General features: G+C 52.0%; 1 protein-coding gene across 12 annotated transcripts in view; it reads right to left on the bottom strand.

Moving 5' to 3' along the window:
- Positions 1-13,925, bottom strand: part of ATP2B2 (ATPase plasma membrane Ca2+ transporting 2) — a 360,324-nt gene that overhangs the window by 51,523 nt on the left and 294,876 nt on the right. For 7 of the 12 annotated variants that reach the window (XM_019732636.2, XM_019732641.2, XM_019732644.2 and 4 more), the window contains 4 exons: positions 8,388-8,513; positions 6,737-6,769; positions 5,540-5,599; positions 511-552 (listed from right to left, as the gene is read on the bottom strand). In XM_019732636.2, coding sequence (XP_019588195.1) covers positions 511-552; positions 5,540-5,599; positions 6,737-6,769; positions 8,388-8,513 — 261 coding nt within the window. The remainder of the gene's footprint in view (positions 1-510; positions 553-5,539; positions 5,600-6,736; positions 6,770-8,387; positions 8,514-13,925) is intronic. The other 5 variants (XM_019732643.2, XM_019732647.2, XM_019732645.2 and 2 more) reach the window with 3 other exon arrangements.

Raw genomic sequence — 13,925 nt, 5'->3', positions numbered from 1 at the left:
CTCTGGGCCTTCCCCAATGGCCCCTTGGCTGTCCCCACATTCAGACAAGACACACAGGCTTGGGCTTTACCCGTTGATCCTTGGCCCATTTTGTTGGTATACTAAGTAGTCACCAGACAGCAGGGACAAAAAGGGGGCTTAAAAGGTAAAAGTGAGTGTCTCTGTCCACAGTTACCAAGCCCTCTCCTCTCCGCCTTCAGTGCAGGCCTCATTCGGCAGCCTAGGCCCTACCCCTTATTTCCTAAGGCTCTCAAAGAACCAGCTTCAAGGCTTCAGCTAAATGGGGAGAGTAGCTCAAAGGCTGGGAAGAAGCTGGCTGGCACGTGTCTTGTTCTCACCAGGAGATGCCGCCATTTGGCCTGGAACCACTGGAATTATAGCTACACCTCCCCGCACCCCTAAGACGGCAGGCACCCATAACTGTGGCCGTGTCTGCCTCTGGCATGGCCCTCGGAACTGGAGGGGAGGGGCTGCAGGGACCACAGGAGCCGGTTAATACAAAAGGGTTACCTTTGCTCTGGCTGGCGTCCACAGTGCCATCCTGCATTTTACCTACACGACAAAGAATTTTAACAGACAACAGAGAACAGACAATGCACATCGGTCATCATGAAGACAACAGGCCACGGACACTCATGTCACAGACGGAAGAAGGGCCAAGCCGACTCCGTCCCTCCTTACGGGGATGCTGGGATGCCCCAGAGACAAGAGCAAACCTGGCCACCGTGTTGGCTGCAGGTCTGTCTTGATTTTGTGGGGCCTTGGAGAGAGTGTTTCTGTGGGAATTATTTTAGCCCTGAGCATTTTACAGATTAAACGACAGCCTTTAAGGGTAAAGGGACCAGAGTTGGCTGGCAGGGAGCAGAGAAGTGGGAGTTCTCAGGTCTCCAATGAGTAATTTGTGTTGGTGCCTTTTGTGGGCTGAGAGGAGGCAAAGGGAAGAGAGAGAGAGAGAGAGAGAGAGAGAGAGAGAGAGAGACTCTAGACTGCGGAGAAATTTGGCCAATGTGTTCCTGGCTCCAGGAGAAATATTACTAGTTTCACCTTCTCCTGCTGAAGGGGTATGAAGCCACAGCATGGACAGATGACCGTATGCTCAGCTCTGCTGAGAGTGACCCATGCAAAGGGCAGGCAGGGGCTTCCTAGCAGTGGGCTCTGAGGTACCCCAAGTGTGTCCAGGGGGCTTGGTGGGAGTGCCCTGTCTCCCGGGGGAAGCTGCCAACCTCCCCTCCATCTGTGTGTGTGCTCTTCATTCTGAGGTCGAGCAGCTCAGGCCATAGTAGACAGGAGAGGTCGGCTTGGTGGGCTCCCATGGGCGCTCCCTGCCCCTGGTCCAGCATACCACGGCCTGATGTTGCCCAGTGCTGGGGAAAGGGCTGAGTCTGGGGCTCCCCACACCTTATTCAGGGCTGCCTGGGAGGCCCTCTTCACAGCCAGAGGCTTGTGGGCTGTGGATGGGAGGGACTGGTGGATCCTACCTGGTGGCTGAGACACCTTCCTTCACTAGTTGGCACTGTGGAGAGGGACGCCCTTCCATCCACTGAGCCTGGCCACTGAGCTCACCCAGAACTCTGCCCACATGCCTCACCACCTCTGGAGTAAGCTGAGGGCAGCCAGCCCTGGCCAGTTGCTGCAAAGGTAATTCTCACAGCTCACGCTCCAGAAGGAGCCCCAGCTGCAGGCGCATACATGCCCTCCACGATGTCATCTAGCCCTCACCACATGTCTACAAGCGTGCTCCTGGATTACACCCATTTACAGATGAGAAATTGAGGCTCGGAGAGGGAGATGGCATGCCCAGGGCTCAGTGGGTAAATGGAGAGCGGGCCCCAAAGTGAGTGCATGTTTCTGCCCAGTCAGGGAGAATGCAATCATCCCTCAGCCCCTCTGAGCCCAGGAGAGGGCCCTCGAATTTGCACTGGAGGGGGCCTGGGCTCCTGAAGCGCCTGTTGTGACACCAACTAGCCGTGTGGCGTCACCTCTCCTCGCCTCAGCTCCCACCTCTGTAAAATGGGGATGCAACGTTCACCTCCCGAAACATCTAAAAGTTGCCTTGGGAATAACCATTGGCCCATTCAGCCTTTTGCAGTGTGCAAGCGTCATTTCCAGTCAGTCTTCCCAACACCCTGCAAGGTGGGTGGGCGGGCTTTTCTCACTTATTTTACAGATGAGGAAACGGAGGCCAAGGAAAGTTCGGAGGCAGCCCTCATGTGATGAGAACCCTGTCGCTGCATTGTTAGTTCCATAAACGCTGTCGTCACCATCATCACCCATGGTATAGGTGACTCAGAGGGGGGCACTGGCTCTCTGGGATCCCAACCCCACATCCTCTCTCCAAGGAAAGTATAATGCTCTTCCCACGGCCTCTTCTAGCAAAAGCTCAGTGACCCACCTGGGGTTTAAAGAGAAAGGCGCCCGTTGCTCTATTGTAAATTCTTTCCACTGGATTAAGACACAAAATAGAAAGAGGCCTTTTAGAGCAAACGGGAATGAATTACAACAATTATTTTTATTTTTAAACATAATTTTACTAACTGGGCTAAAGGGCAGCAGAGGACTCCGCTTCAACGGTGGCTTTTAGGTGGCACAAAGGGGCCTTTATTTGCATGGCATATTATCAGGAGCAATAGCTCCTGTGTGTGCCCATTAACCAAGCCAGCAATTTCCTTTTTTATTTCCATAGTGACCACGTGGCCAGAAAAATCATCACCGATGCACATGTTGGAGGGAGGGAGCGGTGTTCTGGGGGTGCTCGGGTGCAGATGGCCTGGTTTCTCAGAAGCAAGGGACTTATTGGGGGCTCTCCTCAGCTACACTGGTACTTGTTTGACCCTAGAGCTGTGTGGGCCAGCCAGCTCTGGCCCCACGTGGGACCTGGACGATGGGCTGTATTTCAGGGGAGCTGGGATGGAAGACAGGACCCAAGATGGGGAACGAGGGTGCAGACTCAGAGCCCCCTCTGCATCAGATGCCAGAAGCAGCTTTGCCACATGGGGGTGTTCACGTCACGCATTGCAGGGACACAGGTGTGAAAAGCATGGCTGTGGAGCATTCATGACCTGCTAAACAAGCTTTGGGGAGACAGACCACTAACTAGGAGACCTGGGAGATGTCACTTGTCTTCTCCGCTTCTCCATTTCTTCCTCTGTAAAATGCAACAATTTCAGCCCAGGTGTTGCTTATGTAAAGGATTGCAAAGTGCCCTGTAAATGTCTGGAGTTAAGATTGATGTATTATTAATTACGACCATAAGCGATGCATTAAATAGTGATATATTAATAACTGTAAAGTAAATAATAAAATAACAATGGCAAACATAAGGCCTCCAAAGATGAATGGAACACACCCATCTTTCAGTTTGGACAGGGCTTGGGGGAGTAAAGGCAGGGGGAATACGTCAGTAACTTTGTTTTGTATCTCCAGGTCATCCCGATGAGGCTCAGAGGAAGGCAGGGAGAGGAACAGTCAACTCTCTCACTCACCATGCCTCAGGCCAGCGCCTCTAACGTATTCTGCCTGGAGTCTGGAGAGCTTGTCAGAAGCAGATTCTCATTCAGTAGGTCTGGGCTGGGGCCCAAGATTCTGCATTTCTAACAAGCTCCTAGGAGGTGCTTAGGCTCCTAGTCCTCCGATCACATTTTGAGCAACAGCTAAGAGTACTGTTTCCCAACGTATATTATGGGACATACCAATCCCACATGATTCAGCCAGGAAAGGTCCTACAGCCAAATCAGCCTGGGAAGCCTGCATGGCTCTGTCACTCTCCACTACACACCAGCACATTCAAGGCTCTGCGAAGTCCTGCAACAAGGAAGAAACCAATTCTATCCAGTGGTTCTTAAACATCTCTGATCATAGGATCTTTTTCTTGGGGGAAAGACCTCTTGATATCCTTGTGAAATTTACAAGACATACTCCATCAGGAAATTCTGGATCAGGAAAAGCAACACACACTTTAGAGCCAGCCAGGCCTGTCTTCAAATCCCAGCTTCTCTACTTTGTAGCTCTGTGACCTTGGGCTAGTGTCTTGATTTCCTGGAGCCTCAGTTTTCTCATCTTTAAAGTGGGGATAATAAAATGTATCACAGGGTTGTCATGAGGATTAAATGAGATGGCAAGTACGAATGCTAAAGTGCCTGGTGTACAGTAGGTGGTTAAGAAATGACAGTTTCCCATCTTTCCTGCAGTTTTTCTGCTATAGTTTGGAAGTGAAGGTACTCTTTTTTGGGACCATCCAACCCAGATGCAGGCTCATTGCCCTGGAGGAAGCAGGATGCCACATCCTGTTTCCTTCTCCCCCAGGCTGTGGGTTTGCCTACATCATTTCTCCCTGTCATCCCTGCCACCCCTCCCTGAGGCACGACACCTCCCACACCCCAAGCTGTCTTCCTTTCTCCTCCTGTGCCTGAAATAGACCCACACCCGAATTAGCCCTTCTTGGCAAGGCATTGCTTACAGAAGTGTCTTGCCCAGGTCACTTTGAATCCAGGTGGCTCAGCCAAAGGTCTGGGGCGGGGGATGGGAGGATGAGGTGGGGCAAGACCTCCATGTGCTTCAGGAGTAGTGAGGAGTAAGTGATACAAAGGTTGAGAGACCTGCAGCCAGTGCCTGGTATGCAGGGACGCTGGGGCAATGGATTCATGACAGCCCTAACAGCTTCCAGCAGTTCCGGAGCAGCTTGAGTGACTATCATGTCGCCTAACTTGGGGACAGGGGGCATATCTGAGTAATAGAATCCTCACTGCTTTGAAGATGGGAGGGTGTAGAAATAAGAAATCTTCTAAAGTCTTGGAGGCAAGTGAATGGAATTCCTTCCTGCCTGTGTGTGAGGTGGTAAGATGCAGACCCCAGGTACAGTGGCAGCCCCTTACCCCCGAGTGGGCCAGTCAGAATGCAGAGACCCAGGACAAACGCTCCAGCACAGGCAACAGCGAGAAATACCAGTCCACATCCAAGGGACAGAACGAGGCCCGAGCCCAAGCGAACCCTCTGCCCATTTGCTCAGTGAAAGAGAAGAGGAAGAAACGAGAAACGTCTACCAGTGGCTCAGCCATGCTATGGAGTGGGGCCAAGGAGCTGAACCCCGGCCTGGGTCCCCCTGCCTCAAGGAAACTTTAGAGTCGAGGACCGGAGCCTTCAGTGGGGACCCAGATGCCAGCTTCAGCCCAGTCCTGACCCCAGGCCTTCTTCCCAAAGCTGGGGCAGGAACGTGCTTAGGAGAGGGCCACACCGGTGGGGCGCTGCTTCTTGGGGCCAAATCTGAAGCCAAGGTCATGTCCCTCTTCAGGGCTCCACTCGGTGTCAAGGGCCCAACAAGAGCCAGTGCCATTTTGCCACCGAAAGTGGGCACAGAGCTGATTCCCAGTGGTGGCTTCTCTCTTAAGCACCTGCCCCATGTGAGAGGACGAGTGTCCTGGAGCTGCCCATGCACATCCAAGATCTGTGCGCTCCAGAACAGGGAGAGGCCAGCCCACTGTTGGGGGTGGGGGAGAGAAATGCCCATCCACCGGAGACCGAGAGCTCGCTGTGGGAGACGTACCATTGACTAGGCTGGCATTTGCACTATCTGCAGCATTTGAACCTGCCGCACCATCGGCCGCTGCGGGGGTGGGAGGGATGGAAAATGCAGTGTCACAATGGAGAAAAGCAACAACGCAGAACAGCAACAACAATCAAGACATGAACCAACTGGTGGCAAATAACATGACTATATTCCTCAAAGAAAAATCTCCGTTGGAAATCAAGAAACTCAAATTTGGGGGTGGGGTGAGATGTTCTCATAGAGATGCCACAGAAGTCGGGGTGGGGGGACACTCAGACATGGAGGGTCTTGGAAATAAAACATGAGGATGAGCAATATGGTCAGGGGGGATGGCACTTGTTCTGTGCTGAGGTCTGGGCCGTGCACCCTCTTGGCCCAACCACTCAGGTGAGTCCCTGGCAGAGAGGGTTCTAGGAAAAGAGGGCGTCTGGCTGCTCATCAGGGCCAGAGGGGCCCATGGCCGTGAGCCAATTCAAAATGTTTGACCACCGGTGCAGTGCGGCACTGGCCATTCTGAAGGGGTGTTACTCTGATCACCATTGTGTGCACTGGCAGAATATCTGTAGAGGGCAGTGACTTAGCAGGATTCATGCCCTTGACTCAGGCCACTGCCCATGGCCACCTACTCCTTCCTAACTAGCCCTTAAAAGATTGCCTTGGTAACCCCCATGTGAGATGCCCAACCATTAAAAAAGGTGACGTGTCACATTTTGTGCATGAGCCAGAGAAGGTAGTAGTGTTTTCCTTAATTTAGAAATTAAAAATAACACGAGATGGTCAAATTCACCCTTGTTCTTTCTTGGGGGGAGGAAATGGCTTCTGTGGGAAGGAGAGGGGAGAGACACTGCTGGGTGAGGTGGAAGCCAGCCGGGATCTGTGGGGGATGGGCAAGGGAGCAGGGCTGGGGGGTCCCATGATGACCGGCCCCTGCATGCACGTGTGTGGAGCTGTGTGGAGACGGTGGTGGTGCCATTGGCATTGGCCGGGAGGGTGAAGCACTGGAAGGGCAAGTAGGCAGAGTGGAGTGCTGGCTTGTGTCTGGGGCTGGCATCACTGGGGCACAGCTGCGGGTCTGATGGGGCAGAGGCCCTGCGGTCAGGGAGACTCCTCCTGCTGTGTGCTGGGGTCTAGGGCCCGGGGTTTAGTGGTCAAAGGCTACTGCTATTTCTAAAAGCCCCTGAGGGGTTACTGTACCTGGTAGCTGAAGGCCATCCCCCTTCTTCACACCTGTGTGATGATTTTTGAGACATATTAATGAAGGAGAAGCACACACAGCCTCATCTGTGTGCGCGTGCACGCGCGTACACACACACACACTCACACACACACGTTCCAGCACTCCCAGGGTCATCCTGTAATGGGGACCTACGGTTGGTGGGCTTTAAGAAATGTCCTTGACGGAGGAGATGGGATGGCAGTGCTTTGGGGGCCTGGCCCTGGCTGTGCTGCTCACAGGACCTGAGAGGCAAGGCTGCCCCCTATCTTCCTCTGCCATGTTGCCGCCACCTCTTCCCTCTACATTCATTCCATTGGGTGTATGTAAATGTTAAGTGAGGGACCCTGACCCATGCTTCAGGGAAAGAGAGGTTTGTCTTCCTACTGACATTTTCAAACACACAGGTCTGGCCTGTGCGAGCTTCTGCCCCTCACCCAAGCCCCAGTGAGGCCAAGGAAATGGGCAAAGGCTGCCACATCCTGCCCAACTGCCCATATCTGCTTAACTGCCTGCACCCAGGGGCCACAGCTGGCCATAGCTTCTATGTCATTGCGTGGACATTGTCCGGACATGCTCTGGGCCTCTTGGCCAGAACTTTGTCCCCAGTTTCAAACTCAGCTCTCCCCTTGCTCTCCCGATCTGGATTTCACCTTAGCTCCATTGTTCCTGCTGGTGGGGCAGCCATAATCTTAGGGGGACCCCACTAGGAAATGAGTTTCACCCTCAGGAACAAGTAACCTTTGATGGTGACCCAGGCTCTGTGCCTTGTTGATCTCTGAGAGCTGAAGGTAGCAAGGATGCCCCTAAACCTCAAAGAGGGGCTACCTGCCATCTCATCTCCTTGCCCTGGACTCCAGAGAGTCTGGGTGTTGGGGCCTCTCTTCTGGAGCCTGGGGAAGGAGACAAGACAAAAGACTGAAGATGTGAGAGGAGGGCTGTCCTGACACCAAGTGTGAGTGCTGGGTAAGGAGCCGGCTGTGCTGGGGCCAGTGGCCTGGGCCTCTTGTATCCTCCAAGCATCTCTTTTACTCTGAAAGGCATGTGTAGCCCAGGCTTCCAGCCTGCTGCACTGAGAGGGGCCCAGAGAACGAGGACTCTTTTTTACATGGGGGAGGAGGAGCCAGAACGCAGGTGAGGTGGCAGCTCTGGGGGCATAGGAGAGGGGCTCACAGCAATTGACTTGGGGCCACCTTCCCCAGAAGCTCCTCTGCCCACATCTGGGGAGAATCTATGATGGGTGGGTTTGCTGTTTTGTTCAGTGGAGTTGAGAACAGTGAAGGAATATGTCTGTGTAGGGATTTCTACTTGATATCGAGAGTGATGATGAGACCAGGTCACGCTTGAGGCTGGAGACTCAACAAATGCTCAGCACCCTTGGACTGGCCTGAGGGGAAGGAGGGGCCTCTGTGACATGACTGGACAAGACAGAGACTGGGACAAGACCCTGGAGATGGAACAGACAGAGCCCTTCTGGCCTGAGCAGGGCCTCGAGGATGTAGGAGGCAGCTGCTGGCACAGGGCGTGAACATAAAAGGCACTCAAAAATTATTTGGTTGAGTGAATGATTCAACAACAACAAAATGTGGCCTTAAGAGCTCCTCTTCTGGTCCTCAAGGGGGTTGGGCTTACCTTTCTTGTCTTTCTTCTCTTCCTCCTCGCCGCCAGCCCCCAGTAGGGTAAAGATAATGCCAGTCTGAGAGTTCACACCCACAGCAGTCACCACCATCCGTCCAGAGCCCTCCATCACGTGGGTCCCTGGGGAAGGGGATGGAAGCCAAGTTACCATTGCATAACCCAAGCCCCCTTCCCAAAGGAGTGGAAGGAATTTGGTCCCAGTTGGCTACTGGCAATTTGCCTGCTGAGGTCCTAGTGCACTGCCTACAGTTAAGATTCAAACTATGACACTTTTAGGAGGATTTCATCTTGGGACATCACTGTGATGGGCCTGGAGCTCAAATACTCAGTTCTCATGTCCCCAGGTAGCTTAGGCCTACCATCTACTACCCTCTCCTGGAGACAGGCCTCCCTCTCTCTCTCTCCCTTCTCCTCTCCCACCCTGAAAGACCAAGCAGGGACTACTCTCTCTTTTCCTTATTGATTGATCTAGAAGCGGACCTCATTTTGCCTAATTCCATAACCAACAAAGAAATGCCAACTAAGCTCTTTACAGGACTACTTAAAATGGGGTCCACCGCCTCCCAAAGATCTGGGGGGGAAAGAATCTAGGGCTCTGTGAACTTGGGTGACATCATTATTTTCACAAACATCTAACTGAAATTTAGCATTTCCTCCCATTATGAACATAAGGCAACAAATCCCAGGAGTATTAGTGGTGCCCCCATGCCAGTCACATGTTACAAGAACCACAAATCTTTTTCATATCACTTGATACAGTGTTTCCCCGAAAATAAGACCTTGCTGGACAATCAGCTCTAACGCATCTTTTGGAGCAAAAATTAATATAAGACCCGGTCTTATTTTACTATAATATAAGACCAGGTCTTATATAATATAATAATAATATAATATAATAATATAATATGATATGATATATGATATGATAATATAATATAAAATACCAGATCTTATATTAATTTTTTGCTCCAAAAGATGCATTAGATCTGATTACCTGGCTAGGTCTTATTTTCGGGGAGACAGGGTAGCTGTTATAAATATCATGATGCTTACCCTTGTTTACAACTAAGGCACTTATTAAGCTGACCATGTTAGGCAGTGTGCTAATAAGGAAGCACAGGTTACTATACCACACATTAATTTTTTATTACTTTAACTATTTCAGTCTCATCAGCTTCCTTTGTGATCCAATATATTTTATTTTATGCACCTCAAAGTGTTATTCCAAGTAGGGGTGGCACACGATGATATCAGACTTCCCCGGGGGTCCATGGTGCAAGAAAAATTAAGAACTCCTTTTCCAGAATTTTAGATTTTTCAAACTGGGTTCCAAAGGGCCCTGGAATTTTTTCAGGGGGCAGCAGGAGCAGCTGTGTGCGTGTGTGTTGGGGGGTGGGAAGTGGGGAGGAGGGGGCCTCTGGTTAGAGAGGCTCCACTTTTATGCATCTTTGGGGTTTCCGTGTCAGCTTTTGTTTGACTAGAGGGTCTTGTTGCTACTGGAAGGCAGGCCCCTCCGCCCTACAGGTCAGGGAAGAACTTGTCCAAGACCACTCAGGCAGAGTGAGGATAAAAGACCTTCAAAGGTAAACCCACTGAAAACGTGGTCTATCCTTACAATGGAATATTATTCAGACTTAAAAGGGAAAAGAGTTCTGACACGTGCTACCAGATGGATGAGCCTAGAGAACACTGTTCTAAGTGAAATAAGTCAGTCACAAAAAGAAATACTGTTTGATTCCATTTATATGAGGTCCCTAGAGAAGTCAGATTCAGAGACAGAAAGAAGGATGGTGGTTGCCAGGGGCTCAAGGGAGGGGAAAATGGGGAGTTAGCGCTTTATGGGTACAGTTTCACTTTTATAAGAAAATGCTCTGGAGATGGATGGTGGTGATGGTTGCACAACAATTTGAGTGTACTTACTGTCATGGAACTGTACACTTCAACGTGGTAAAAATGGCCAATTTTATGTTATGTTTATTTTACCATGATAAAAAAAATTGGAAAAATAATATGAAAAAAAGGAAAACTTCTGAAGCTGTGGCTTCACTGAGGACATCAGGTGACCCCAGGGAGGGTGGCTGGGACCCAGTGCAGGAAATGGGCAACAGCTACGACAGCCCAGTTCTGAGAGCAGGAGACAGACGGCCCTTTACCCTCAGGCTTGTGTTGGAGACGCACGGCCACTGCGTCTTGCCTAGCACATTTCACAGAACAGATGGGCCACTCACAAAAAGAGAGTTGGCACCTATGGCTGACTAGGCCTGAGTGGTGTCATCTGCAGAAATGGGGATGACTTGCTTCTTGAACTCTTTTTAGAGTTTTTCTTTCTTTCTCCTCAAGATTGATTGCCACTTCCCCCTGTTTTCAGGGTAATTTGTCTCTAAAATCCTTCTCTTTGTTTTCCAATTTGCTTCAGACTTGAAGTCTAGGTCAATAAACACCTTAGAATTGTATCTAAAATAAGTGTCAAGAGGTTCTGCTTAGGACTTGAAGCACTTTTCTGAAAGGTAGGAAGCTATTTGCCCTTTTCAAGAGGTTTCGCCCACCCCTTCCCTTTCCTTTTAGGATCTGAATGATAGCGTGAGATTGTAGTGTGCGTATGTGTGCGCACGTGTGGTGGTCTAGCCTCTCGGCCCCTAGGATCTCTGGATCTTAAAGTGCTTTACGGACAGACAGACACTCTCCAGTAAGTTCCATTAAGGCAGGTAAAGGTCAGTCTGTCCATTCGTGGACGAGTAAATGAAGGCACGAAGGCCACGAGCTATAACAGAACCCAGGTCCTCAGATGGCAAACTCCTCCATTCCCAGGACAGAAGGGCAGCACTCTTTTGTCTCTGGGCAGGGAATAGAGGAGACCACAGAATGAGCTGGGACACTGATCCCGGGCCAAACAGCCAATCCTGGTGTCTTCCCATCATAGGCAGATCTGGAGCCCACCTACCTCCCAACGGGCACAAATGGGGAGAACCAGGGCCCGATAACAGGACCTTGGTCATTACAATAACTTGCTGACAAAATGCTTTCTTGTGCACTGGCTCAGCTTGGGTGGGGGCTGACAGGAAGGGTCGTTAAATATCAGCAATATTGGACAGATGAGGAAACCAAGGTTGAGAGGTCATGTGGGCGTGGGGGTGGCGTCCTTGTAGATCTTTAAATAAGAAGGAGGAACACACATTCAGAGTGCAGACAGCAAGGATGGTACCAGCGTGAGCTTCTGTAGGACAGCTGCTCTGTGCCAGGCCGTGTGCTCAGCCCTGCACGTCTGTCATCTCCCGAGTCCTCTCACCGGCCCTCAGTTTACGGAGGAGGACTGAGGCGCAGGGAGAAGTGGCCCAGACTCACAGCTGGGGAGGGGCACAGCCAGGAGGCTCTCTTCTTGTCACACACCACCTCTCCCTCCAGGACACAAGGCCCTCACACCTTGGTCTCAAACACATTCGTGAAAAAGTCTGCTCTGTCTGCGTGGCACTGGAGAAGCTGCTCCCCACCTCACCAGCCCCAGAGGGATGGAAAAAGACACAGGGGGCCAATTTCCACCCAAGATAATCAGACCCCAAATCATCTTCTAATCTAATCACTCCCATCACAGCAGGGAGCTGGCAGCTCTCCACTGGGAGGCAAAGAGGGAGGGAGAGAGGAGGAGGAAGTTAGGGCAGTGGCCTCTGGCCACAACTCAGGAGACACCAGGTGAGGCTCAGCGTGCCCCCTGCCCACCTCAGATGAGCCCCGGGGTCCTACAGGCCTCAGCAGTAGACGGGCCAGAGGAGCTGGGGGCATCGACCTCCCTGTCTGGTGCTGCTTCCTTCCGTGCCCCAGCCTCAGCTCTGAGCACTGTCCCTAGCTCAGAAAACCTCAAATGCTTTGGTCAGCACCCCCTGGGTCCGACCCAGCCTTCTTCTGGCCCTTGGCCACTGATTCCTGCCCTGTGGCCTCTGCCTGGGAGTGTGCACAGCTCGCTGGAACCTTGTGTGCAGCCCCATCCCCCTCCGCCTTTGCTGGCACCGTTACCACTGTCTGAATGCCCTCCCTCCCTTTTGTCTAAAGCCTCCTCTTTAAGGCTCAGGACAAACGCCCTTCCTTTTAGGTGGCCTTCCTGATCCCCACAAAGGGACTTCCCAGATTGGGAGCCCCTTGAGGATAGGCTGTGAGCGTGAGTCTCCCCATAGCCTCCCGCAGCAGAGTCTGGCTTACAGCTGCAACTCCAGCACCTTTTGTAGCGTTACCTCCTTGTTTGTGTTTTCCACAGTGGGCATGTCTTCCATCTATAACAGAGCACACCACAACCTCAAGAAGCCATCCTGATGGTTTTACAAAGGGTCAAATTCATCTGAGCCTTGCTGCCCTCCCGACCCTTCACTGCGCCATTCCTCTCCCCTACCAGGACGTCGGGGCCTGGCTGCCCCTCCGGCCAGAGAAAGAATTGAGTGGACAGGTCATTTGCCTAGGCTGTCATAGCCCAGCTCCAGGATCCCCTGCAGAGGGCAGTGCTTACCCCATGGGCTGCAGAACTACAGGCATGCAAGTGAAAGGGTGAATGACTAAATCTCTCAAAGGAAAACCTCAAGGTGTTTGGGCAGGAGCAGAGGGTGTGGGACCCCAGAGGGCCTGGCACTGGGACCTCACTGTCCATGGTCCTGTGGGCACCATCCTGTAGCCCCTACCTCCTCTAAGCTCCCATGGAGCCCCTCAGAATATTCAAGCATGATGGGGGTTGGATAGAGAGGGCCCTGGGCTGAGAAGGAGGAGACCAGGGGACCAGTCTGGTGTCTTCTTCTGATTTGCTGAGTGATCTGAGGCCAGCCCTCTCCTCTCTGGCTCTCAGTTTTATCTTCTGTAAAATGGGAAGGTCTGGCTTATGTTTCACCTCTCAGTGATGAAGTGTGGGTTCCCTGGGGCCCCTGGAGACAAGGGTCACCCCTGGGTAGGGTAGGGCAGCCTCCATCAAAAGGCTGCACCTCAGAGAATTTGGATCTTGGTTTGGATGGGGCCAGCAGAGGCCTGTGCAGACAGACCGTGGAGCCCCCTGGTTGGGCCACAGTCTTTCATCTGATGGACAGATGTGTGGAGTGCCAACTCTGCGCTAGGCTCTGGGGTCTGAAGGGAGGGTCCCCTGCGGTGCCTGCCCTCCAGGAGCTCACAGTGTATTGGGTTTGAGGGGAGCAGACAGGCATATAGATCAACAACAGTGCAAGATAGCAGAGATCCCAGGGCCCAGGGGACTGGCGGGGGCACAGTCCAAGCAAAGGTGGGAAGGTGGGACAGGGTGACAGCAGTGGATCAGCTGGAATGAAGCTCAGGGCTCATGAGGGGAAGAGCATGAGAGAAGCTGGGTCACAGAGCAGCCTGCTTGGACGGTGGCAGGGTTGGGTGCTTGCTTGGTGTTCAGTAGGGAGCCACTACAAGTATTTTTGGGGGGAAGGAGGAAAAGACCTAATATTTACTGAGAGTTCACTATGTGCCAAGTACTGTCTGAGCTGTTTTCTCCACCTGGCTGTTAGTTACTCTGAGATAATCATCATCCCCCCATTTCAC

The sequence above is a fragment of the Rhinolophus sinicus genome, linkage group LG10 (assembly GCF_036562045.2).
Source record: "Rhinolophus sinicus isolate RSC01 linkage group LG10, ASM3656204v1, whole genome shotgun sequence".
Taxonomy (NCBI): domain Eukaryota; kingdom Metazoa; phylum Chordata; class Mammalia; order Chiroptera; family Rhinolophidae; genus Rhinolophus; species Rhinolophus sinicus.
Note: the sequence above shows the minus strand (reverse complement) of the source record. Positions and strands in the feature narration are given on the sequence as shown.